Raw genomic sequence first — 24,337 nt, 5'->3', positions numbered from 1 at the left:
AAAGAGTACAAAAATCTTTTGAGTGTAAGAAAGAGCATTTTACAAGTGTTCCATATGGAATTCACTGGGTTCGTTTGGTTTGAATATGCAAAATCAGTGATGGGTGGAAGGAGTGCATTCTGGGCTCCAGGATGGAGAAAAAAGGACGAGTTATTATAATAATAACTACACTGTATAGAGTCCTTGTATGTGCTGATTCTTTTCCACATATAGCTAGGATTGTCCTAGCAATCCTAGGAGGTAAGTACTTTAGTTAACCTCATTGTACAGATCAGAAAACTGTGGCATATTAGGTAACCAGCCCAAGGTCATAGGGTTAGTGAGTGGTGCAGGCAAAACTGGAGCTCAGGTCTTTTTGAGTCTGGAGCCCATGCTCTTCATTTTATTTAACTTTTATTGATTTCAGAGAGGAAGGGAGAGGCAGAGAAAGACAGAAACATCAGTGATGAGAAAGAATCATTGATTGGCTGCCTCCTGCATGTGCCCAGACCAGGAATTGAACCATGACCTCCTGGTTCATAGGTCAACACTCAACCTCTGAGCCACGTCAGCCAGGCTGGAGCCCATGCCCTTAATCTCTGCCCACTATCTGTCTAGCAAAGACCTTTGGCTGGATAGATCCACAGAAATACCAATGAGTGAAAAAAATTTTTTTTTAAAGAATAGTTTACTGATTTTTTTTTTTTGAGAGGAACATTGATATGAGAGGGAAACATCCATCAGCTGCCTCCTACACACCCCCTAGCAGTGATCTAGCCTGCAACCTGGGCATGTGCCCTTGACTAGAATCGAACCAGAACCTCCTGGTGCATCAGATGATGCCCAACCAACTGAGCCACACCAGCCAGGGAGAGTGAAAATTCTTCCATGTGCTTCTCTTTTTGCTTTTTCAAATGGAGAATGGTACATTAAAAAATTATTTCCCTACACAGCTCCAGGATTTCTAAACAGTCCTAAAGAAGAGTTCTGAAACCACGCAAAACAGAAATCCCTGTGTGGCTACGTTTTGTACACTTGGAAGAGACCAGAGCATTGTCTGTGCTGAGGAACAGGCTCCCGCTGCCTCATGCACAGGTAACCCACGTCTGATTCCTGCATGAGCCACTTGGACAGTGGAGGGACAAGCTCTGTTGAACATATTTCAGGAAAGGTAGGATAAATCAATAATTCCTAAATATATGTATTTTTTTTTTTGCTTTTCACATTTCCATTATGACCAACTAAATTCGTTTTGAAAAAGGGATTCAGAGCTAATAGGTACAGGCTGGGGTTTCAATGGTGACTACCAGGCACTGTCAAATGAAGCAGCAATAACCTCTCAAGAAACCAAAATAAGGCAAAATTGGAGTTTTACCTTATCCAAAGGGCTCTCAGGTCTATAGGTGGTAAACTTAACATGTATCCAGGAGTTCAAGGGAATACATTTTACAATAAATCTTTTGAACTTCCAACAGAAAAGAAGCTTCCACTTAAAAAGAAAATTTCTAAGTTTGAAACTAGAAACAGACATATGGTTTCCTACTGAGGACAAGCCTATTGAAAATGAGCCAGGCTTTCAAAGGGTAGTGATAACAAGTGTTAACTTCTCTCCCCGCCTTCTAACCACAGCAGGGCCTGCAAAATACAGGTAACTTCAGGCCCTGCAGCGTCTCCTGAGCTGCCCTCTCTCCCCATTTCTACTCTCAGTCCACCAGCTTCCTTGTCAGCGTTCATTCTTTACTCTCCATTCCTCTAGCCCTTTTCTTCCTTTTCTCATTATCCCTTTTCTCCCGCAGTCTCCTCTCTTCCCTGCTTTTCCCTTTATCTTCCCCTCGCCTTATCACTCTCCCTTAATTGTTTGTGACATAGATTTAAAGTGAGCCTGTGGATGCATATGTTTATTATGGGTCACCTTTTTGAATATTTTATGTGTCTCACTTAATTGTAAGTAGCTTAATGTTTTCTGTTTCTTTCTTAAAATAACGATTGCCATTGCTTTTTAGCTGTGCAGGTCTTAATTTTTCCCCTATGCATTAACAGCTTCTATTGGGAAAAAAAATAATAGATACTTGCATCTCTCTCCCCTTCCCTGATTGATTTGATTGGACTCACCAAAGGATATAAAGGCCTTAATGAAAGAGCTAGAGATAATTAAGTAGTCATACACATTTAAGAGAAATCCCTTTGCTCGATGCTGATGAATTAAAGACTTTTTAACGTGATCGGCCTGCTAACTGATGAATTTCCTCATGGGTCTGTTGTCTCTGGGGATCATCTACAACTGTATCTAAAGTTCCTACAGCCCATTCATGTAATACTTTAAACAATAAAGAATTAAAAAAAAAAAAGATCCTACAGCCCAGGTCCTGCTGGGCTCCCTGCCTCCCTCAGCCCCCCGATAAAGTTGTCATTAGAAAGTGGTGTTTTAACCCTAACTGGTTTGGCCCTGTGGCTAGAGCATTGGCCTGCAGACTGAAGGGTCCCAGGTTCAACTCTGGTCAAGGGCACGTACCTTGGTTGTGGGCACATCCCCAGTAGGGGGTGTGTAGGAGGCGGAGATGTTTCTTCATCGATGTTTCTAACTCTCTCTCCCTTCCTCTTTGTAAAAATCAATAAAAAATATTTTTTTTTAAAAAAGGAAAGTGGTATTTTAAACAGGTGTGTGTTTAGTCATTATTTTTTTCATTCAATATTAATATTTAAAAATGTATTGTCGACACTATTACAGATGTCTACCATTTCACCCCCACCTTTACCCACCTCCACCCAGCCCCCACCCCCCTTCCTCTGGCCATCACCACACTGTTGTCTGTGCCTGTGGGCTATGCATATATGTTCTTTGATTAATCCCTCCACCTTCTTTCATCTGGTCCCCCTGCCCCCCCGCCCACCCACCGCCCCCCCTCCCGGCCCCAGTCTTCTCCCCTCTGACCTCTATCAGCCTGTACCATGTATCCATGCCTAGAGGATCTGTTTCAGAAGCAATAACCAATAGAGATTTGCAATGCCTCTTTATTGACATTATATCTGCAGAATTTTAGCATAGTCATAGCTTAGACAAGGATTGAGTTTTGGGGACATGCACTTAGTTAAGGATTGCTATCAGTATGTGGAGTGTCAGCCAAGGGCCTCCTTAGAACCCTCAAATCCGGGAGATAAGGTTGTCCCTGATAGTCAAACTAACAAAGCCAACCCCCGTCTGTGAGTGTAACCCAAAGCGTGGCCTGTAAATGTGTGATCCTGAAAACCCACAACTCTGACCCACGGGACTTCAATGGCATCTCATGGAGCCAGGGTAGGAATGGGAGTGCCCTTTAGAAATCGAGAGCCTTAATAGTTGAAATGCTCCCTTGTTTGGAGAAAAGCTGAATGGGCATGTGAACAATGAAATACAGGAAAGGAAAGTCCCAAAAGCCACGTATGGTGATGCCCACCTGGAAACTGACCAGGGTCCTGACCCAAAGGTTCCATTCTCTGGCCCCTATCCTATGGCAGGTATGGCCCTAATGAAGGTATCTAACCTCTCCCCTTTTGCTTTTTCCATGCTTAGCATGCAACACCACTCTCCCCCATATAGGATATAATTTCTGTTCTAGCTCATCTACAGGGAAACATATGCTTCAGGATGCTTTGATCTACTGAAGGCAACAGTTCACACCACTGAATTGGGAGGCAGTCCCTTTGACAGAAAGGAAAATGTGAGGGCATTGGCTCTTAGAGTCAAACTCTGCCCTCTGCTGCAAGCTGTATGATGCTGAGCAAGACATTAAATTTTTCCCACCTCAGGCTTCTCATCTATAAAATGGGGATGATGTAATGGTTTTTTACCATATAGGGTTGTGCAGATTACCTGCTTAAGGTCTGTGAAGTGCTTAGAATAGTGCCTGACATGTAGCAAGCACTCAAAAAAAACCAAAAAACAAAAACCTATTCTTATAATTTTCCCAGAAGACCTTTATCAACCTTTCTTTTTCTTAGTAGTTTATAATTTGCTAGAATTGGAGAGGATTATTTCTTCTCAAAATGCTAATGGCTTGAAATGCAAATAAACTTCTGCAAAAATGAATAGAAATGAGATAAAGATGTATAATTATAGAACATTTTCTATTTTTATTTAGTTCTTTAATGACTTCTAAACACATTCAGATGTTTAAGATCTTCATTTTTTTACAGTAGATTAATAAACAAGCTTTCAGATACAGATAATAATAACTAATACTTACAGGTAGCATTTACTATGTGGCAAGGAGGCATGGTACAATTTTACATGTATTAAGTCAGATGACTAGAAAGGGCAGAGATAGGCTTTAAACCCAGGTCAGATCTGAATCCAGGCCTCTGCCCTGAACTCCCCAGTCTACTTGATCTGGGTGGGCTTTGTTAGAATGCCTTCAACCCGTGGAGAGGGCAATGATGAGCTTGCACATCTAAGGACCAGATCCTTGAACGTGGTGAAATCACAAAGCCAATGCCCCCATGGCAACCCCATCTCCCTCTGTGCTTTCCTGGAGAAGGTTCCTCCATATTGTCTGGGTACTACCCAAGTTTCTGTTGGTGATTATTCTGGAAAACCATTAAAACTTCTTGTGCATTCCTTAATTAAGTCCTGTGAATTATTCCAGGGAACCTCTTCAGAATAATCACTGTTTCACAAAAATAAAAAAGACAACACCAATATAAGGTACATTATCTCCTACCCAGGGAACCAAGCTGGGTAATTAGAGCTTAAGGCAGATCCAATTATCCGCAGCACACAGCCAGATTAAAAATTAGAGCTACGTGAGGAAGCAGGACCCAGAGGAACTCAGAAAGCACAATCATCTTAATTCCCGAAGCCAGGTGTTTGGACTGAATAAGCCACCTTCCATTTATTTGACCCTCTCCCATTGCATGTTCTTACCTTGTTCACAAAGTTTCTTGGTCAGAGAGCCCTCATCTTGAAAATAAATGATGCGTTTCTGTACGATGCTGGCCCTGTAGGGAAAGAAGACACAGTGCAATGATAAGGATGTCAGTTCCTTGCCTGGCCACTGATAGCTGTGAGGCTTTGGGTGAATCACCTCAACTCTCTGTACCTCAGTATCTTCATTGGAAAATTGACAGTAATAATACCTACATCATGGGATTGCTATGAGAACTAAATATGAAACTATATGGTAAGAGCTTAGCACATAACCTAGAAACCACTCAATAAATATTAGTAATTGTATTGGTGGTGATGGTGCTAATATTAAGGGAAGAAAGTGAACTAATAGCATTTTCAATAACTTTTCTCAATGGTTCATTTTACTCTATATCAAACTATTGAGGCCATTGTAGATCAACGAAATTCAAATAAGATAAGCATGTCAAATCCTCTTCCTGAAGGGGAAAAAAGGAATTTAAAAATATATTTTGATTTGTTCTGAAAATGTCATTCTATATCTTTCTTGAAAGTCTAGACAAAACCGTCTCCTACATTCTGAACAAAGACAACTTCAGCTGTTATATCTCTCTCTTAAACATGTCAAACACAGACTCTTAGAATCTGGAAAGAATATTTTGAGGTTGAAAAATGACTTACTTTTGGCCAGCACATATTTTCTCTTTAATTAGACATGCTACTTCTCCTTTAACCCACCCGGCTACTTATTTTGAGCTGGCTTCACAGCAGTTGAATCTCCAAACCCAGTTCCAGTAATTTGAAAGTCTACTATGCTTAACGCTGAGACAGTGCCAGTGGATCTCCAGCCATTGCTATTGATTCTCTTTAGCAGTGCTACTCAATCAAAAGGTAATTTTTGCTTTGATTTACCCTATTAAACAGGTAAAGGGAGCCCTTGACTCCATCCCAGCTGACCACACTGAACGAGTGATAGAGTCAGCCAATTTGCCCCGTGTCACATGATCTCACACCGAGGAATGGGGCCAAGTGTGCACAGATCTGCTGAGTACAGAGGCAGTTTTCTTGCTGGTCTGGGCCTGGGCCAAGATGACTTTCCAAAGAAACGTCTACTCTACACCCTGTCTTGCATAAAAGGCTAAAATTCAGACTAGTCTACATATGTCTTTTATAGTCTTTCCTCACCCAGGGGAGACAAGATGTTGAAATAAATGAATGAAATATGCTTCCTGTCTACACAAAGCTACTTTGATCATTTATCCATTCTGTTGACCATCAAGCAGAAAGTTTCCTCAGGCCAAGAGAACACTCTTGAGAACACTTACTCTCACCCCAAAGCCAGATAACAAAGCCTTTTATTAGTCAGAATATTCCAGAATGCTTCTCAAAGTGTTTCCCACAGAGAAGGGCTTCAGGGACCCATGTGGAAAGCAAGGAGAAGGCTTAGTGGGAAGTATTCCAGGTCCCACATTCTTGCTTCAACCAAAGGCTCTATCCTCATTTCAACCAAAACAGCATCCTCCCCCATCTGCCTTCTTGTTGAATTTACTGGTATATCTTCAACAAATAGTTATCGGAGGCCCACTTAGTGGCCAGACACTGGCCAGGGACACTGTCATGAACAAGACAGATGGGGTCACTTTTCATTCTGAAAGTTTACAGTACAGTGGGGGGGAAAGCATCAAACAACAAAATCCTTACCTAATCATTTAACAAAACTGTGATTAAGTGCTGAATGGAGAAGTCCACAGGCATGGGAGAATATAACACAGGGGATCTAGCCAAGCTGGGAAAGGCTCTCCCCAGAAAAGATGGCCAAGCACAGATTTGAAAGAGAAGGAAGCTAACGAGGCAGTTGGGAGGGAGAAGATAGGGAGAAGGCCTCCTTTGTAAAATCCTTGACGCGGGAGGGTCAGGACTCATTGGAGAATCTACAAATGGCAAACCAGAGAGGTAGTGTGAAACGAGCTGGAGAGTGGGCAGAACCACATCATCCAGAGCCTGCAAGGAGATGGCGTTTTATTCCAAGCTTGAAGAGATATTTGAAGAGTGTGTCCTATGGAGTGAGATGATCAAATTTGCTCTTTTGAAAAAACTCTTGGGTCAGAGAGTAAAAATGGGTTGGTGTGTGGTGGCAGTATACAAAGCTCTCATGCCAATCAAATTTTGTCTCAATAATATTCTCTTGTCAAAATAGTTTGAAAACCCTGATGCAGAGGATAAATACAAACTTACTATGGTATTTAAGGCTTTTTATAAGTTTCTCCCAAACATCCCTCTGGCTTCATTTATTGCCATTTGATGCCATGCTTCCTGGGTTCCAGACATTGAGAAGTTTATGCCACTTATCTGAACACTTTGTCCACGTTACCAGGTGCTGTCTGTGCTGTTTTCTCTCCCAGAATCTCCCAAAACCCACCTTTGCTAGTGTCTATAACAAATAGTTTTCATTTCCTTCCTCCTGCTGTAAATATGAGAACAATGGCAAAGCCAATGACTTAAAAGCATTACCTCACTTTGAAAAATTAAATCATCCCCAAATTTCCCAAAAATGTGATTGCAAAAATTTGGGAGGCCAGAGATAGAAAATATGTATTTCCTTATAAGAGGTTTCAGTTTCCCTCATCCTTTGTTTTCTAAAGTCTAAGGTAGCTCACTCTCTCCTTTTGATAATAGTTGTAATTTCTGAGCCCCTTGTACTGTGCCTGCTTGTTCCTGGGCCATGGAGGCCCTTTATGTACTTATCTCATATATCTTATGCTTTATACATATTACAGGTCCTCAAATTCCTCACCCCAAACCCTTGGGCTAGATGTTTTTTTTTTTTTAATATATTTTATTGATTTTTTACAGAGAGGAAGGGAGAGAGATAGAGAGTCAGAAACATCGATGAGAGAGAAACATCAATCAGCCGCCTCCTGCACATCTCCTACTGGGGATATGCCCGCAACCCAGGTACATGCCCTTGACCGGAATCGAACCTGGGACCTTTCAGTCCGCGGGCCGACGCTCTATCCACTGAGCCAAACCGGTTTCGGCTAGATGTGTTTTTAATTCAATTTTTCAGCTATTAGAAAGTTAAGATGGCAATATGCCATTAACATCCCCATAAGCAAACACATTAATATGCTGCTGCAAAATGTAAGAATATTTATATTAAGAGGGTAAATAAAACTATAAGGAGCTTCATGTCACTTTAGGTCAAGTTTGGCAAACTTATAAATATGCTCATTTTCAGAGGGATTATGATGAGGGCTTGTGGCCATTTTCACCCTTATCTTCCAGGTGGGAATGGCTGAGGTTACAGTAACATGCCTAAGGTTTTGAAGTTCTTTCTGTCTACCTCCAAAGTCCACGGTTTGTCTCATGCTCAGAGTGGTTGTAAGGATTAAAGATTAGGTAGAAAAAGTATAATTGTCCTGCGAGGTATCATGAAATGCAACCCCCAATTAATTTTCCTTTGATCAGTTTTCCTTGGATCATCTCATGGAATGCACTATGGAGAACTGAGATTTTGGTGGGCCTGCCTGGAGCCTGGGCTGTGATCACCATGAAAAGCCCGAGCATACATCTCCATGCCTGTGCTTGGTCAGCGCTCTGTATCATGCCCTTTGGATTTCAAACCCAGTGCGGATCAAATGTGGTATACATCAAATGTGGTTCTGATCTGGCCCTGGTGATTTGGCCTCATCCCGATCCAAACCTATCCAAGCCATGTTTTATATGTGTCTTCATGGTCTTATACCTCTGGGCCTCTGTCCATGGGATTTCTTCTGTCCTTCATTACTCTTCAACATAACATAACATAACAAACATAACATAACATAACATAACATAACATAACATAACATAACATAACATACACACACACACACACACACACTCTCACACTTTAGTTACCTACCTCATACTGAACTATATTACTTCCCAGGTTGGTTCCTTGACCGGTGGTCTTCCTATGAGAACCACAGCCACAGCCTCTTGGGTTTTTCCCACCACAGCACTGATTAACCTATATTATAATTGTCTGTTTGCTTTTCTATCTCCTGTGCTAGATTATTATATTTTTGAGAGCAGGAACTGTATCTTACTAATTTCTATAGACATCAGTAGCACTGCTGTATTGGGAGAAGAAATGGGATCAAGGAAAAGGAGAGAATTTGAGATTGAGCTGTCTGTAGATATGACGGTGGTCTGTCTAGGGGGGAGTTTGGTATAGGGACCTGTAACTCAGGGGAGATATGAAGGGGTGGGAAGTGTGGTTATAGAGGTTACTGAGGCAAAAGTAAAAGTTGAAGCTTTCAGCGTGGCTGATGTCACCCAGGGAATGTGTACAGAGGAAGAAGCCAAGCTACACCCAGGACTTTGAAGAAGACCAACGCTCACCTACTGATATGCCAGCAGAGACCAAGGATACGCTTGGTTGCAGAAGATGCTTCTTTTATATTCCCAGAAAATGCATTTCACATTAAGTCTGTTCGCATCGAAAGTATAAAACTCAGCTGAGATTTATAAATCATATTATCGTTCAGGAAAATAATAGCTTTACAAGATGAGAAAGCTGTTAGTAAGAATTCCCTTAGCATTTCAAAATGACAAATTTCTCCCATTCTGTGTTGCAATTTGGCCGTCCTATTGCATAGCATTTCTATACTGATCTACTGAATGCTCTCTTATCACGAGAGAGTGTGTTAAGGAAATCTAAATTAAATTTCTCAGTGTGTTAGCTTCTCAAACTTTGGAAGATTGAGATTCTAAATAACTTAATCATTTTAAAAGTTTTCTTTTAAACCTAAAGTGGAACATTTCCAGAAATGCCATTGGGAATCTCTTGGATGCTTGGCCCTTTTCTGTCTGAAGGGTTTATTTATTGGCTGTTCTTTTTCCTCAGGGAATTTGCCTGTTGGAGTGAAGTTAGAGTTTGCTAAGTTGTGGATTTGTCTAGTGTTGAAAGGGCCTGAGATCCCTGCTCTCACTGACAAGGGATAGGGAGACCATAGAAACTAAAAGACTTGGCCATGAAATGGCTTAAAACTACACATGGGTCATCAGTGGCTGGGTCATTGCCATGTACAGATCATTCATGCAAGATCCTACATGCATGTTGTGAATAGTCACTGTGTGGTAGCCATTATTGTTGCAATGGTAAAATTGCCAGCCCTTAACGAAGCACCTGGCACACTAACATCCTAATAAAGAAGGAATATGCTAATTGACTGCCATGCCCTCACAAGATGATGGCGCCCACAGCCAATAAAGAGGGATATGCTAATTGACCTTCACACCCTCAAATATGGCGGGGTCCACAGCCATAAGATGGCAGCGCCCAGTCCCTTCAGCCCCGCTGGGGCAGCAGGTGGGTCCGGCCACTCCGTGTGCCTGCCTCCGGAGTCCCCCAGTCCCCTCAGCCCCCCAGCCGCCCAGGGCCAGCCTGATGCGCAGAAAAGCCTTGGATGGTGGCCACCCAGCCAGCCAAGGCTGCTCGAGACTCAGGTAACCAGGTCTGGCCGAGTTTGCACTGCCGGCAGTGGTAGCAGTAGAGGTGTGATGGGGGCATTGCCTTTCCCTGATTGCCAGGTCGCCTCTCGCCCCTGAGGGCTCCCGGACTGTGAGAGGGGGCAGGCTGGGCTGAGGGACCCCCCTCCTCCACCCCTCCCTGCTTCCAGTGCATGAATTTTCATGCACCAGGCCTCTAATATTTAATAAGTAGTAGCTATTGTTATAATTGATGTCAGGTCTGTCACCTTCCCTGTGGAGAGAGGAGTGAGGGGCTACCCTGGTTATCTGCTTTAGGCAGAGATAATGAATGGCCAAAATGAAGCTCGGCTTTGTGGTTTCCAGGTTATTCTTGTCAATCCTCTTCCCAATTCCAGTAAAATCCCTATTACTGAACATTTCTTGGAGTACATTACAAAATTTGTCTATAATCTCAGGGATGTTTTCCACAGAAGTGATCCAGTTTATAATCAGTATCATCTACTTCCTTCTACCATGAAAGAACAACTCTGTGGGAAGACCCAGGAATGAAATATTAAAGTCATAGTGATGGTAATATCATCAGGAACTGAGGCTATCTGCCTTATTTTATGTCACAAGGATGCCAACTGCTAACCTGACCATGGTCTTGTGTTAATTAACAAATATTTATAGACCCTTACATCAACCTTTTATATGGCTTTAGGTGGATCTCAGGGCAGGGAGCTCTGTCCAAGAGTTAACAGACATTCTGGCAGCCCATGATGATGTGCCCATGGGAGAAAAAAGTGAAAGCTTATCTGCAGGGTTCTAACACACACACACACACACACACACACACACACACACACACACACGAAGTCCATGTCTGCCCAATAGCAAGGCCACCACAGTCCTTGCTTGAGGTCATAAAACTATTAATTCAAAGACTGGTATAGTCTTCTATCATTACTGCAAAGAAGCAATTTTAGTAGCTGCCTTGAGATTATTCCTGCTTAATTATCACTCATTCATAAACCATTTACTAAGCACTTCTTTTGTGATGGACATTTTGTTAGAAGCTGCAAATGTAAAGATAAGTAGGAGATGTTGCCTTCTAGTAAGGAGCAGCTAGCCCAGTGAGGAAAAGAAAGAAACAGAAAAATGAAACAGGACTTCAATGTTGAGCACACAATGGAGGAGCCAAGGGAGGGAGAGGAGCAGAGATTAACTTCGTCTTGGCAAAGCTCCAGGAGGAAGCACTATGGTGGCCCTGAAGGTCTGAACTGGGAGAGGGGCAGTAGGAATAGAGAATCCAAAAGGCATGTTGTAGGGAAGTTTATAAGGACTTAGGAACTTACTGGATCTGGGGCAGAAGGAGGAGATTGAGTATAAGATATTTTACTTCTTTTTTGTTTATTTAACAATTAAGCATCCATTTAGCCATTAAAGATAGTGGTCAACTGTTAAAAACAAAACACAATTAAGCACCCTTCTAAGTCCTTCATGGATGCTAACTCATTTCATCCTCCCAACAATGCCATGGAGTGGGCCCTGCTATTACCCCTGTTTTACAGATGAGAAAAGTGAGATAGTGGAAGATAAGTAAATTGACTTCCCATATACAAACCCAATGACTAGAGAGAGGAATGGTGATGCCAGTAAACGAAACAAAAGAAAGAAGGGACAAGGAAGAATTTTTTTTGGGGGGGGGGGGCGGGGGGGGGGCGGGATATTTATTGAGATTCTTGTAGATTCACATATAGTTATAAGAAATACTATGGAGAGATTGTACATTTTCCCCAAAGGTAACATTTTGCAAAATCCAGTATAATACAGGGTAGGGCAAAAGTAGGTTTTCAATTGTGAGTATAAGAAACACAGCATTTATTATTGGATTATTATTTATCAACTAGAGGCCCATTGCACGAAGATTCACGCAACAGGCCTTCCTTCCCCTGGCCAGCGGCACCAGTTTTCCTCTGGCACCTGGGACCCAGGCCTTTGGTCTGGCCACAGTAGCAAGGCTTGGCTTCTCCACTCTGGCTGGCTGCAGCGGAGAAGCCAAGCCTCTTCAGTCTTCCCTCCCTGCCTGCATATGCAAATTAACCGCCATCTTTGTTGGGTTAATTTGCATACTCATCCTGATTGGCTGGTGGGCATAGTGGAGTGACACCAATTTGCATGTTTCTCTTTTATTAGTGTAGATTGTTGTATTATTTATGTATTTGTATTATAACAGTAAACCTACTTTGCCGCACCTTGTATTACAACCAAGATGTTGACATTGGTATAATCCCCCAGGCTTGAGTCTGGTTATAAATAGGCTAGATGAGGGCCAGATCATGCCATGCAACTTGCCCGTGAGCTGCCACACTCTATGACAGAGCACTCCCAAATGACTCTCTGAGCACACAATGTATGTTTGAGCCCCAATGGAGACTCATCCATAAGTGCTATGATGACTCAGAGGTAGAAGGCCATCCCTGATGGGGATGAGATAGAGGAAGAGGTGACGTGGGGGAATTAACTGGTAGGAAGGAGGTCAATCAGGATAATACGGCACTGGAGGATCTGGAGTCCCAGATACTGAGTCTGTAACCAGGGACGGGCTCTTTGAAGCCACTAGAGCTGCACAACAAAGAGTCTCTTGGCGGGCACACCGTCCTTGGGCCTTGGCAGCAACATCCTCTGCTCTGAGCAGACATCTCAGCCTGAATCCGGAGCATCAGCTCCATGTACACGTGCAGCTTAGGTTGTGACCGAACCTGGCAAAGAGGTCACGCAGGTTCTTAAGACTACAGCCCATTCCCAACCTTGTATGGTCATTGGATTTCTGGAGCTCCTGATTCACGTCACCGAACAAAGTTACATCTACACAGCCCCAGTTCTAATTTTAACAAAAATGAGAAGAAAATTAGTTTTAGCACTCAGTGTATTTCTTCTTAGAATCACCCCGAGGATGAAAAGTTTACTGTGGTTCCATTTTCTCTTAGTATTGTCCAATTTCAGACCTCATCATTATCATATATCTTGTCAATGCTATTATGCTAGAATTTAAAAATTTACCCCCTCCCCTGCAAAATCCAATGGAAAATTAACAGCGAGGAATTGATTTTCATATTATAAGAGAGACATAAAAACAAAAGGGTAAAACTGGGTTGTGGCTTAAAAGAACTAATTTAGATGTGAGAGGCATTAAAATCAAGAAGACATTCATTTACTCATGTTTTTGTCTAACAGAGTAGGTGCCACAAAGCTGTGTGAGGAACCAGAAGTACTAAATGAATAAGAGTGGGTGTGACACCAAATAGTTGACAGCCTGGTGTGAGAGAGAGATATGTAATCTGATGAATCAATATGTAATCTAGTACATATCAAGAACTAGAGTCTACCCAATATCCATTTCCTCCCTCTGCCATGCCTACAGAACCCTCAGTTTGGGAGGCATGGTACAAGGTAAAGCCAATCACAATGTCCTGCTCTCACTTTCCCAGCCTTCCTTGCAGCTGGGGAACGGGACTATATGACCCACATGTGGCCTCAGTAACATAGGACAGGTTTGCAGGATATAGGGAGGCCTTCTGAGGAAGTCTTGCTTTCCAGATAAAAGAAATTGATGAGTCACCCTGGCCCGTCCTTTTTCCAGTCTTGATTACAGACACAATGTGTGAAACATGACAGCTATTTTGTGACCATGAGGAAATAGAAAAAAAAAAAATCACAGAGACACTGGCCCTAACATCTTTTAGGTGCTGAAATAATACCAGTAGTCACCTACCCCTGGCCTTCTTGTTATATAAGAAAAAGAAACCTCTACCTGTTGAAGCTATTACTATTAGTCACGTTTTTAAATGAACATTGCTCTCAAAAGTATGCCAACGGATAGGAAGAAATATGAGCCAAGCATGTGGGAGTACAGAAGAGGGCAGCTCAAATAGACTGCAGGAAGTACTCCCAGTTGCGAAGCAAGTGTTGTTGGCCTTATCTACCAGGCCAACAGGTTGCACTGGGGAGCCACTAGAGGACTTAGGGGTGGGGGCAGGGACAGTTTGGTCAGAAGAATCTTGGAGTGGGACACTATGAACGAGACCTTAACAGAGGGCTTGGATTTGGTGGGGAGGAGGTCGTGCTGCCCCCTGCTGGGCCTTTCCCTCAGCTGAGGAGGACAGGCACCTGTTTGCCATGACGAGGAAGAGAGCAGGCCTGCCTGTAAGCACGCTCCACTGTGAAGAGAGACGTGGCTGTAAGAGGAAGGGGAGCGGGTGGGAGGCTGATAGGAAAACACAGGTGAGGGAAATCTTTTTTCTCTGGAGGAGGATTTCACATGCCCGTGTACCGTGGCCGAGGAAACAGTGGAAACCCTTAGGGGCACCTGCTAGTTCCCGGGCTGGAAATTTGTCATCCATTGGAAAAAAATCTTAAGTAAACTCACATGGACAAAATAAATAGACTGCAGGAAGTAGTCCCAGTTGTGAGAGCTCTGACAGGTAGGCAATTCTGGGCAGTAAACAGGGCCATTTCTCATGTCCTATAATTGTTTTAAACCACCTGAGCTTTCCCCCGGCGTCTTTGGACCCTTACTGGATTCTTTTCTCTGGCTTACCTTATCCATGGCATTTCTTAACCTTGCAAAGAGATATGAACCTGGAGGGAAGGCAGTATCTTACAAAACATCTCTAGGCCAAAATATCTTTCTCCCTTAAGAATACAAAAACATAAGGTTTTATGTCCCTGAAAAATTACTTTAAAAAGAAAACAACAGCCTTAGCATATAGCAACATGATTAATGGTACCTGGGGAGTGACTGATCAAAGGACGGCTGACGGCTAGGTTCACTGTTTCTATGATATTGTTGAACCCATGATTCTTCTGTCTAATGTCTCATACAGTTAAGCTGCTGGTCAGCCCCTGCCTCGCTTTCTCCTCCAACTTCTTCACACCTATAAACCCTCCAGCCCCAGGACTGCGTCTTATTCCTCATCGGGCACCTGGAAGCTAGCAGAGGATCTGGCCAAGGCTTACTGAACCTGGGGTTCGTACTCTGGGGTCTGCAGCCCGGTTTCAGGATGAAGGGATTTTGTGTGATGTGCCCAAGTGCCTATTTCTGGGTAAGAGTTCATGGCTTTTGTCTGCTTCTCCACGGGGTTCCTGACCTTAAGAACCACGATTGGGTCTGGAATGAATGACAGGAAGTAGGTGAAATGGTATGACTGTCATTGCATTTAATACAATCTTCAACTACGGCCTATGCTTTACTAAAGATGAAGGTTAAATGTTTCTTCCGAGCACCCAGGGCTTCAATTGCGTTCTCTCCAGACTGTGCTCTGATCAGAAATAGAACCTGTCTGGGCTGGAAAACAAGAAATAGAAAGCAGAGCATTGCTCCTGGGTTTCTCGGGTGTTCCTTGCTGAGAGCTTGCTGCTCCGCAGAGCGTGGGTGTAATCAGTCTCCCCACCCCCTCCTTAGAGAGGAAGTGCTGCCTTTCCCGCTGCTTTCCAGTCATTGCTCTCTGCAGTTGGTCCCACTCCACCGTGCCCTCAGCTGATCCCGTCAGTGGTTTCCTTTAAGCCAGGGCTGGCAACATTGTCCCCTCAGGTGTCAGGAAACAGTCCAGGCGACAGAGCAATGTCCTTAAGCACAGGCCACCTGCTGTTCTTTCCATTCCTCAGAGAGCTTCCTTGACTGTCACCTGGGATTCTGCAGTGGAAAAGCAGACCTGTGCGTGGGGAGAGGCGGTTAGGGTTAGGGACTGGGGGTGGGGGAGAGGGTGGTTATGGTTCTTAGCTAGGGATTCATGCTCCTTGAATGGGTTTCTGAGGATTCTTGAACTCCTGAGAAAACGTTCTCAAAATGGGAAGCATGCACATTGCTTTGAGGAGAGATTCTACAAGAACCAGTGCCCTCCACTGGGAGTCATGATTTTTCATGCCGCTTAGTATCCGCCCCAGTCCTACCCACCCCACCCTCAGGAAGGACATGCATGGAAGATGAAGTGAAGGACTCCCTGTACAATTATTGCAGTAACCTCCCAACGAGTCTCCTCTCTTTGCCAACCCATCTAATTTACCTACACTCCGCTGGGGATTAATTGTTACCTTGAGCACATTATCACTTCATTTCACAGATTATTAGGCAGCAATGGCACCCTAGTCCTAATTATCCCATCTCCCACCTCTGCCCCATCCCAGCCCACTCCAGCACAGAGTCTTGCACATAGTAGGTCCTTTCTCACTTATCGATTGTAGTCCAAACTCTTGGTTAAATATCCACAATTCTGAACACCCAGATACAAGCTGTCTTCTATATCTGTCACCCCACAGGAACCCCCTGACTCTTCCCAAATACCTGAATGCAGTCCTGCCTTATCACTCTGTGCAGAACATGTGTCCCATGGCTCCTCCTGGCTTCTGCTGATGCTACTCAATAAACTAGCCTCCTCTTTACTGTACTTCCGCCTCCTCTGTGCCTAATCACACCCCATTCACCCGTTACCACCTCATTGTCCCCTCATTCTCCTTGGGTTTCTAGAGCACGACTGGTCTTCACTTTCCATTTGGCATTCGGGCATTGGTTATTTGTGATGTTTGCTTGAACTTGAATATCTTGTATTACCACTTACTGTGTTTACATGGTGTACTTCTGTCTGAGTTCTGAACTCTTTCAGGGAAGGGGCCTTGTTTACATGCCTGTGGCCCCCCTAACACTCAGCAGTGTCCATCATGCAGGGGGTATTGAAGGTGTGTTGATATGATATATTTTTATACACTGACTTTATTCATCATCCAACTCTTTTATATTCAACCCACAGTGTTGAGTGTCTACCACAGGTCCTCACTCTGCAAGAAGCACAAGGTCTTCGGTATTAGCAGTGGCACCTGGAGAGCTGGTCTGAGTCACGCAACATTTCCCACAAAAGCCAGTTAAGTCTGCTTTGCCTTGTTCAAGCGAGGCTGTGTGGCCGATGGCAACCATTATTCTCCAAAGGAACCATTCAGGCTGAATTCAAAATCCCTTCACAATGTTGGGAATGAGCAGGCTGTTAATATGTCTGCCAGGAAGAGGTTAAACCAAGGAAGGAACTTTATGGAAAAGAGAGTTGCTGGTTTCACAATGTATTCCACTTTGCTTATCTCTTGAGTTGACACAAAGAAACAAACAAAACAAAAACCCAACAACACAAAAAAACGCCTACATTTTTTACTCCAGATTTTCCTTCTTTACAACATCTGCACCCCTCTTATAGCATCTGACCTCATCCTAATGTCACATAAATGTATCAGAGGTAAGCCATGATCATATGTGGCTCCCAAGATTTCTGGAGCCACAACATGAGCCACATGTAAGCCACAGGTCTGGGCATGATTTGCCCTGTTTTCTAGCCTTTCTCATAGAAAATACTTCCCTAGATTAGAAAAGGAAGAAATCAAAAGATGGGAGGGAGAGAAGGAAGCAGGGAGGAAAAGAAAGAAAGAAGGTCAAGAGGTCTAGTTTTCTGAGTAAAATATGTGGGCAAGAAATTAAAGGGACCTCATTATGATGCAGAGTAGAATACAAGTGACCAATTCTTCTTTAAAATCTCTAAATTTAAAAAATCTCACTAATGCTTGAGATGGGGGACTTGGGAATGAATCTGGAGCCCCTTATCCATATTCAACAAGGTACTGCAAATCTTTTTTTTTCCTCCCAAGGAATAAATTAAAATCCAACAAATCAATGAAGGTGTCTATCCTAAAGGTGACAGAGTCACCACAGTAACATGTCGCATATCTCTGAGAGATGAAGCAGTGCATGTGTCCTCACGGAAATGCTTAGAACTGTCACAGAGTAGGGATGGAAGGTGAGGTGGAGAGGGAAGAGGGGGAAGGAGGGGGAGGCTTCAATGGCCTCACCTCTGTGAGGAAACAAGCGCGAAAGCAGGTGGTAACCACCTCCAGAGGGCAGCACAACAGACGTCCTCAAAGCTGGATCCTCACAGTGTGGTGGCCTCAAAGACCAAACATTCTCCAGGGTCTGTGCCCTGGTAGTGTTTTGTTTTGTGTTTGCAAATGGATGAGTTTGTGTCGTCAGATTGGGGGGTGTTTCCCTAGTTTTGGGGTGGCTCCATGGCAAGGATGTTTTGATACAAAGTAAACTAGCAGAATCCTTATACTAGCAGGATATTCGGTAATGATCTTTTGGTAATGACACTTTGCTTAGTGTTTCTTTTGGGTTGACATGGCTGGTCTTGGAAATCTATAATTCAAGTTCCTGTCAACTTGGATTCTTCTCTGTTCAAGATGCTCTCGCGATGACCAGGAGACCCTCAAGGCGAGGGGTCTAATGTCACTGACTGGCCCAGTTTGCGATGTTGTTATACTGCGCTGTTGGTAGAAAAGGCTAATAAATTCTAGCCTCACATGTGCTGGTACCTTCCTTAGGAAAATCAAACCAGTTCTTTGACCTATACATTGTTATGCTTTGTGCAACATATTTTGGTGAAACCAATTAGCTGCAACTGATTGACTGGGGATCAATACCTGAGCCAAAGGCAACCACAAGATGGGTTAGATAGGAGAGACACTGGCTACTTCTGGATTCTTTTCCTGAAAACTCTTCCCTGTATGTTATGCATATTAAATGATGCAAACTGGCTTCTTGAAGTCTGTCTTTTGGGGGGAAAGTTAGACAAATTAAGGGAAGGTGGGCCGCTTACACATGCCTAGGTCCACAGCAATGGACACTTGTCCAGAGTACATTTCTGCTCCTCTCTGGAGGCTGAGGCATAATCCCATTGTGACCCAGTAGGACTGTGGCTGATGTAATGATGTCACCTGCCATACTCTCCCCTATATCCCAGGTGTTTGTACGATAAGCTTCTGGCACTGAAGGTCAGCGGTGCATGAGAAACACCACATGCAAGCCTGCAGCTGGCAACATTTCCACTTGGATCTTATTGGGTTCTTTTGGTTGTTTGTTGTCAGGGCTCACAAGTACTGAAATGAAGTTGTTTTGATTTGCTACTGTCTCTCTGCTATCAGACAACTGTTATTAGGAAAATCACATTAATTAGCAACAGCTGAGGGAGGACTAGTTCTTTCAGAGCTGCAGCTGCAAGTCTCTTTGCAATCTGACTGCTGCTTGAATTTTAACAATTAACAGAATAAACAGTCTCTGAGCGTATTTAATCACGTTAATTTTGTTTTCCTCTATTTCTATTACTGTTTAGGACTGGTAGTTAATCTGCATTAAGAACTCCGATACTATTAGCATACCTTAAAGCATAACCTCAGCATTCCTATTCCTCTGTGATTTATTGGAAGTGATATATTGTTTAGCTATTTTTTTTTTAGTTCATGCAGGGAAATGAAGAACTAATTAAAATTTACCCAACAGATTGGCCTATTAACCAAAATATTTGATTAAACGGAAAATCTTATTTTAGAGCCATCTTGGGTAACATAATTAAATGGATGGATGAACAGAAGGAAGGAAAGAAGAATAAATGAATAGAATGATAGACACACAGAATAACAGATACATACATATACATATGTAAATAAGGACTGAGATTGAAACCTCTTAATTTCTAAGGCCAACTAGTTCATTACTTTTGTTTATGATCACCAGGAAACCAGCATATAAAGGCAGGGTGTAATAGAAAGACCTCCAGTCAGGCAGATCTTGAGCTGCCTCTTCAGTGTGGAGTAGGTGAATTACAGTTTTCTTCCCTACAAATTGGGGTTAATACCAACTTTATGAGACTCTTGTGAGCATTAATGAGCTAAGCTGATCTGCAAAGAGCCTAGCACAAAGGCGGTGCCTGAAAATATGTTATCATCCTTTCCTCCTTCTACTTTAAACCTTGTGTTGCTATTTAACTTCTCATTTATGCCTTTTCTACCCAACTAGGGAGTTAATTAAAGTCTTATGAAGTAGGGACTCTCTCTTGCTCATCTTTGTACCTACCCACAGTGCACTGCACAGCAGCTGAAGCCCATTGGATATTCGTACCAATTCACCAGTATTAGCCCACATGCCTTACTTTATCCGCAGGTACAATAATAGTTAACATCTATTGGGTGCTTACTGTGTTCCAGGCACTCTGTAGTGAGTGTTTTACATGCTTTGAGAGTTCTCAGCCCTGGCAGCTCATTAGAATTATTTGGGGGAGCTTTTAAAAAGCATTGGCACCCCGATTCCATCCCAGGCCAAGGAGATCAGAATTTCCAGAGGTGGGGCCACACATTGGTAACTTTTAAAAGCTGCTCAGGTGATTCTAATGTGTGGCCAAGAACCACTGACTTAAATTACTTTGTTTAGTTCTCCCACCTATGAGGTAGGTACTATTATTATCTTCATTTGAAGATGAAAAAAGCTGAGGCACAGAGGGACCAAGCCTCTTGCCCAAGTTTATATAACCCTTAGGAGGCAGAACCAGCATTAGGAATCCAATGGCTTTGACTCCACAACCCATCACTTGCTCCCCTGTGCTCTCCCAGCTCTCGGGTGACAAGGAAACCCCAAGCTAAAACTACTGGGCAAAAGTAGAATATGCAGCTGTCGCCAGTGTTATCCAGTGACTCTGATGATGATCATCATCAAAAAAAAAAATGTGCCAAAGCACAGCGAATCCTTCCTATATCAAAAGTGGAGACAAGGTTTCTATCTTGACTTTTACACTCATGGTCTCTGTGATGCAGTTCAAATCACATTATCTCTCTGAGCCTGAATTTCACCTGAATACTATGATGTCAACCTTACAAGAGAATTGGGAAGGCACTTCTGTAAACCCGAAATGACTTAAAAAATGTAAAGGGGGCACTTCCCACGCCTTAGCGCCTCACCCCCATTTTATAGGGGGACAATCTGGCTCAGCATGGGTAAAGCCAGGACTCCACCCTTGGCTTGTCTGACACCAGAGCTCGTCTGCAAGGGGCAAACTGTCTAATGGAGTGTTTGCAATCAGTCAAGAACCATCTCGAAAAATGTGAGTAGCCATGTAATCTATTGTGATGGCCAAAGAGGTGTAGAAAGGAGACTTTTCCTGTTGTGAGGAATAATGAAATAATTAGGCTTTTCTGTAAAGAGCTGTTTTACGGATGGTCCTCATGCTGGGGGGAACGTGCTCTCCTTCCCTCCCACACTCCCGCTCCCACCCCCTTCTGTCACTTCCTGGCTTTGTTCCAGGGGCTAAAGTGAAAATGGAAATGCGCCCTTGTTCCAAAGAGAGCTTGGCATTTCCGGTTCTCAGATAAATATTCATGTGCTAGTCCCTTAGCCTTGTTCTCTCATCTTCTCCCCAGACCTAGCAAAGCCTGGCACATAACAGGTGCTCACTAAATGTTTGTCAAATAAACAGTAGAGTCCTGTGGGGCAGTGGGGTGTGGAGGGTGGTGAAAGATACACTGATGTTCCCTCTGATTGAGGCCAAGTGCCCCCTGTAGCAACACATACAAATATGCTTTCGCTTTAGTCACAGTTTCCATCCTAATCTGCTCAGCTTAACCCAACCTGTGTCCCATTTCTTCCCCTGTGATGGCCTCCCTCACTGAGGCCCCTTTGGACCTGATTTTTAGCCTTTCTTCTTCAACTTGACCGTTTGTTACCCTCCTCCACTATGAGCTGCTCTGATTCTGCAGCCACCCAGGGCATAACCATCACCAGGTCCAGCTCCGGCTCCAAGTTTACCTGGCCCCATGGCAGGGCACACACGACTGCTGACAGTGCAGGCACGGAAGGCAGTGAGTGGCATGAGAGGAGAGGTGACTTGAGTGGATAAGCATCTCCCCCATTCACCCCTAGAGAACTACTGAGGCTCACAAAAGACAACCCTCTTAAGAATTCAGCCTCATTAAAGATCTGCACTGTGGCAGATCAAAGTTTGTGCTGTGGAGTTGGTCTGTCTGGGGTTTAAATCCCAGCTCTATTACTTATGCTGTTGGGCAGGCTGTGCCTCAATTTCCTCTCTATACAATGGGAGAATAGTATCTTCATTATAGGGCTGTTGGCACATTGTTTTAGCTATTATTTTACTGTTATTAACATTTTAGAGCAATACTCAGCTGAATGCTCAAGGAAGGAATGTTTTGGCAAAGGAAAGGATAAAGAATAGAAGGAAAGAAAAAAAAGTGACTTTATTGAGAGTCACCTCTGCCCCAAACACACTCCTTCTTGGTCCACCATTAGGAGCCAAATGCAGGTCCTCAAAAGTTCCTTTTCTCTGGGCTAGGGACACTCCTGCACACCGATTCCTCTGCTTTCTCGAATTGCCTTTTGTCTGCTCACAAGTTGTGTTCTGTGGCCCTTCTGCACCACCCTAGACTAGGTTGGTGCCTGCCCACCCCAGCCCGGTGTTCTTCCCAGGGTAGCCTCTTTCACACCACCTATTTGCTGCCCATTGTCTGTATCCCACCATTCTGCGCGTTCCTGGGAGGCTGTGCCCTGCTCAGCTCTGCATCCTCGACCTCCAGCATGGTGCCTGGTATGGAGCAGTGATTCGAGGTGAAAGAATCAAAGAACAAATGAACTCTGCCCAGCCTCTCGGGCCTGGTGAGTCTTTGCCTGTCTTCTCCATTGAACCCAATGTCTTCTCATCCACAGTTCAGCCCAAGCAGATGAGAGGAAGAAGCCAGGAAGACATGGGAAAAAGAAAGAAAAGAGGGAAAGATGCAAATGCAACTCTTTGAGCTGAGTCTTTTACATTTGAAACCATTTCCACCCTAAAGAAAAGTTAGAACAGTGCAAAGCTTTCCCCTGTGAAGCATTTGGGAGCAACTGGTTGACATGATATCCGATCACCTTGAGTACTTGATTGTGCATTTCCTACAAACAAGGACATTGTCCTATGGAACCACGATATGACCGTCAGATTTAGGAAGTGAACATTAATGCATCCAATCCTCAAGCCCTATTGAAATGTTGCCCATTGTTCCTTCCTAGCCAAAATGTGTAGGTTGGAATTGCAGCGTTGCACTGAGATTTTATGCCTCTTTAGTCTCCTTCCGTCTAAAACAGCTTCTCAGTCTTTCCTTGACTTTTATGACTTTGACGCTTCGGAAGATTACATGTCAGCAACTCTGTAAAATATTTCAGCTTATCTGATGGTTCCTCAGGATTAGATTTTGGTTATGTGTGTTTAGTAGGAATATCATAGAAGAAATGCTGTGTTTTTCTCATTGCATCTTATCAGGTGGCACATGATGTAAATTTAGATTTGTCCCATTACTGGTGTCTGTCAGACTTTTCCATTCTAAACTTCCTGGTTTTTTTTTTCTTTGTGGTTATTAAATACTTTGAGTGCAGGTATTTGGAGATTACACATTCTGTTCTTTATCAAACTTTCCCACATGTATTCTGTATTCATTCATTCACTCCTTTAATTGGCATATGTAATTATTTATATCAGATGATCTCTAGCTTTCCATCTTATTTAATGGGTCATAATCTGTTACTCTTACAACTCTGTGGAAAGTTACAGCCCATGTACATTTGTGCTTGGTCTCCCTCTTGTCTTGATTTATATTTTAATTTTTATTTTACCTAGTTTTGATTTTTTTAAAGTTTAACATGACTATTTTATTTTATGTTTTTCTTATGTGAATTGGCAAGGAGCAAGCAAGCAAAAGGAAATGAGACCCGTGAGACTGAAATTTAATAGTTTCTTTTTTAAAAATATATTTTTATTGATTTTAGAGAGAGAGAAAGGGAGAGGAAGAGAGAAACATTGATGTGTGAGAAAAACATGGATTGTTTGCCTCCCTTGAGCACCCTGACCAGGGATTGAACCCGCAATCTGGGTGCGTGCCCTGACCAGAATCAAATCGGTGACCTTTTAGTTCACAGGGCAATGCTCAACCAACTGAGCCACACTGGCCAGGGCTGAAATTTAATAGTTTCTGAAGCTCAAAAAACCACCTTTAAAATGTACAGCCTGGCCCAAACCAGTTTGGCTCAGTGGATAGAGCGTTGGCCTGCAGACTGAAGGGTCCTGGGTTCGATTTCAATCAAGGGCACATTCTGGGGTTTCAGGCTCAATCCCC

General features: G+C 43.3%; 1 protein-coding gene across 3 annotated transcripts in view; it reads right to left on the bottom strand.

Annotated features, from left to right (window-relative positions):
* SPON1 (spondin 1) overlaps positions 1–24,337 on the bottom strand; it is a 258,257-nt gene that overhangs the window by 149,531 nt on the left and 84,389 nt on the right. For all 3 annotated transcript variants that reach the window (XM_059708972.1, XM_059708971.1, XM_059708973.1), the window contains exon 4: positions 4,880–4,953. In XM_059708972.1, the coding sequence (XP_059564955.1) occupies positions 4,880–4,953 (74 nt within the window). The remainder of the gene's footprint in view (positions 1–4,879; positions 4,954–24,337) is intronic.

The sequence above is a fragment of the Myotis daubentonii genome, chromosome 9 (assembly GCF_963259705.1).
Source record: "Myotis daubentonii chromosome 9, mMyoDau2.1, whole genome shotgun sequence".
Taxonomy (NCBI): Eukaryota; Metazoa; Chordata; class Mammalia; order Chiroptera; family Vespertilionidae; genus Myotis; species Myotis daubentonii.
The sequence above is the reverse complement of the archived record's forward strand: the minus strand, read 5'-3'. Positions and strand labels throughout refer to the sequence as shown.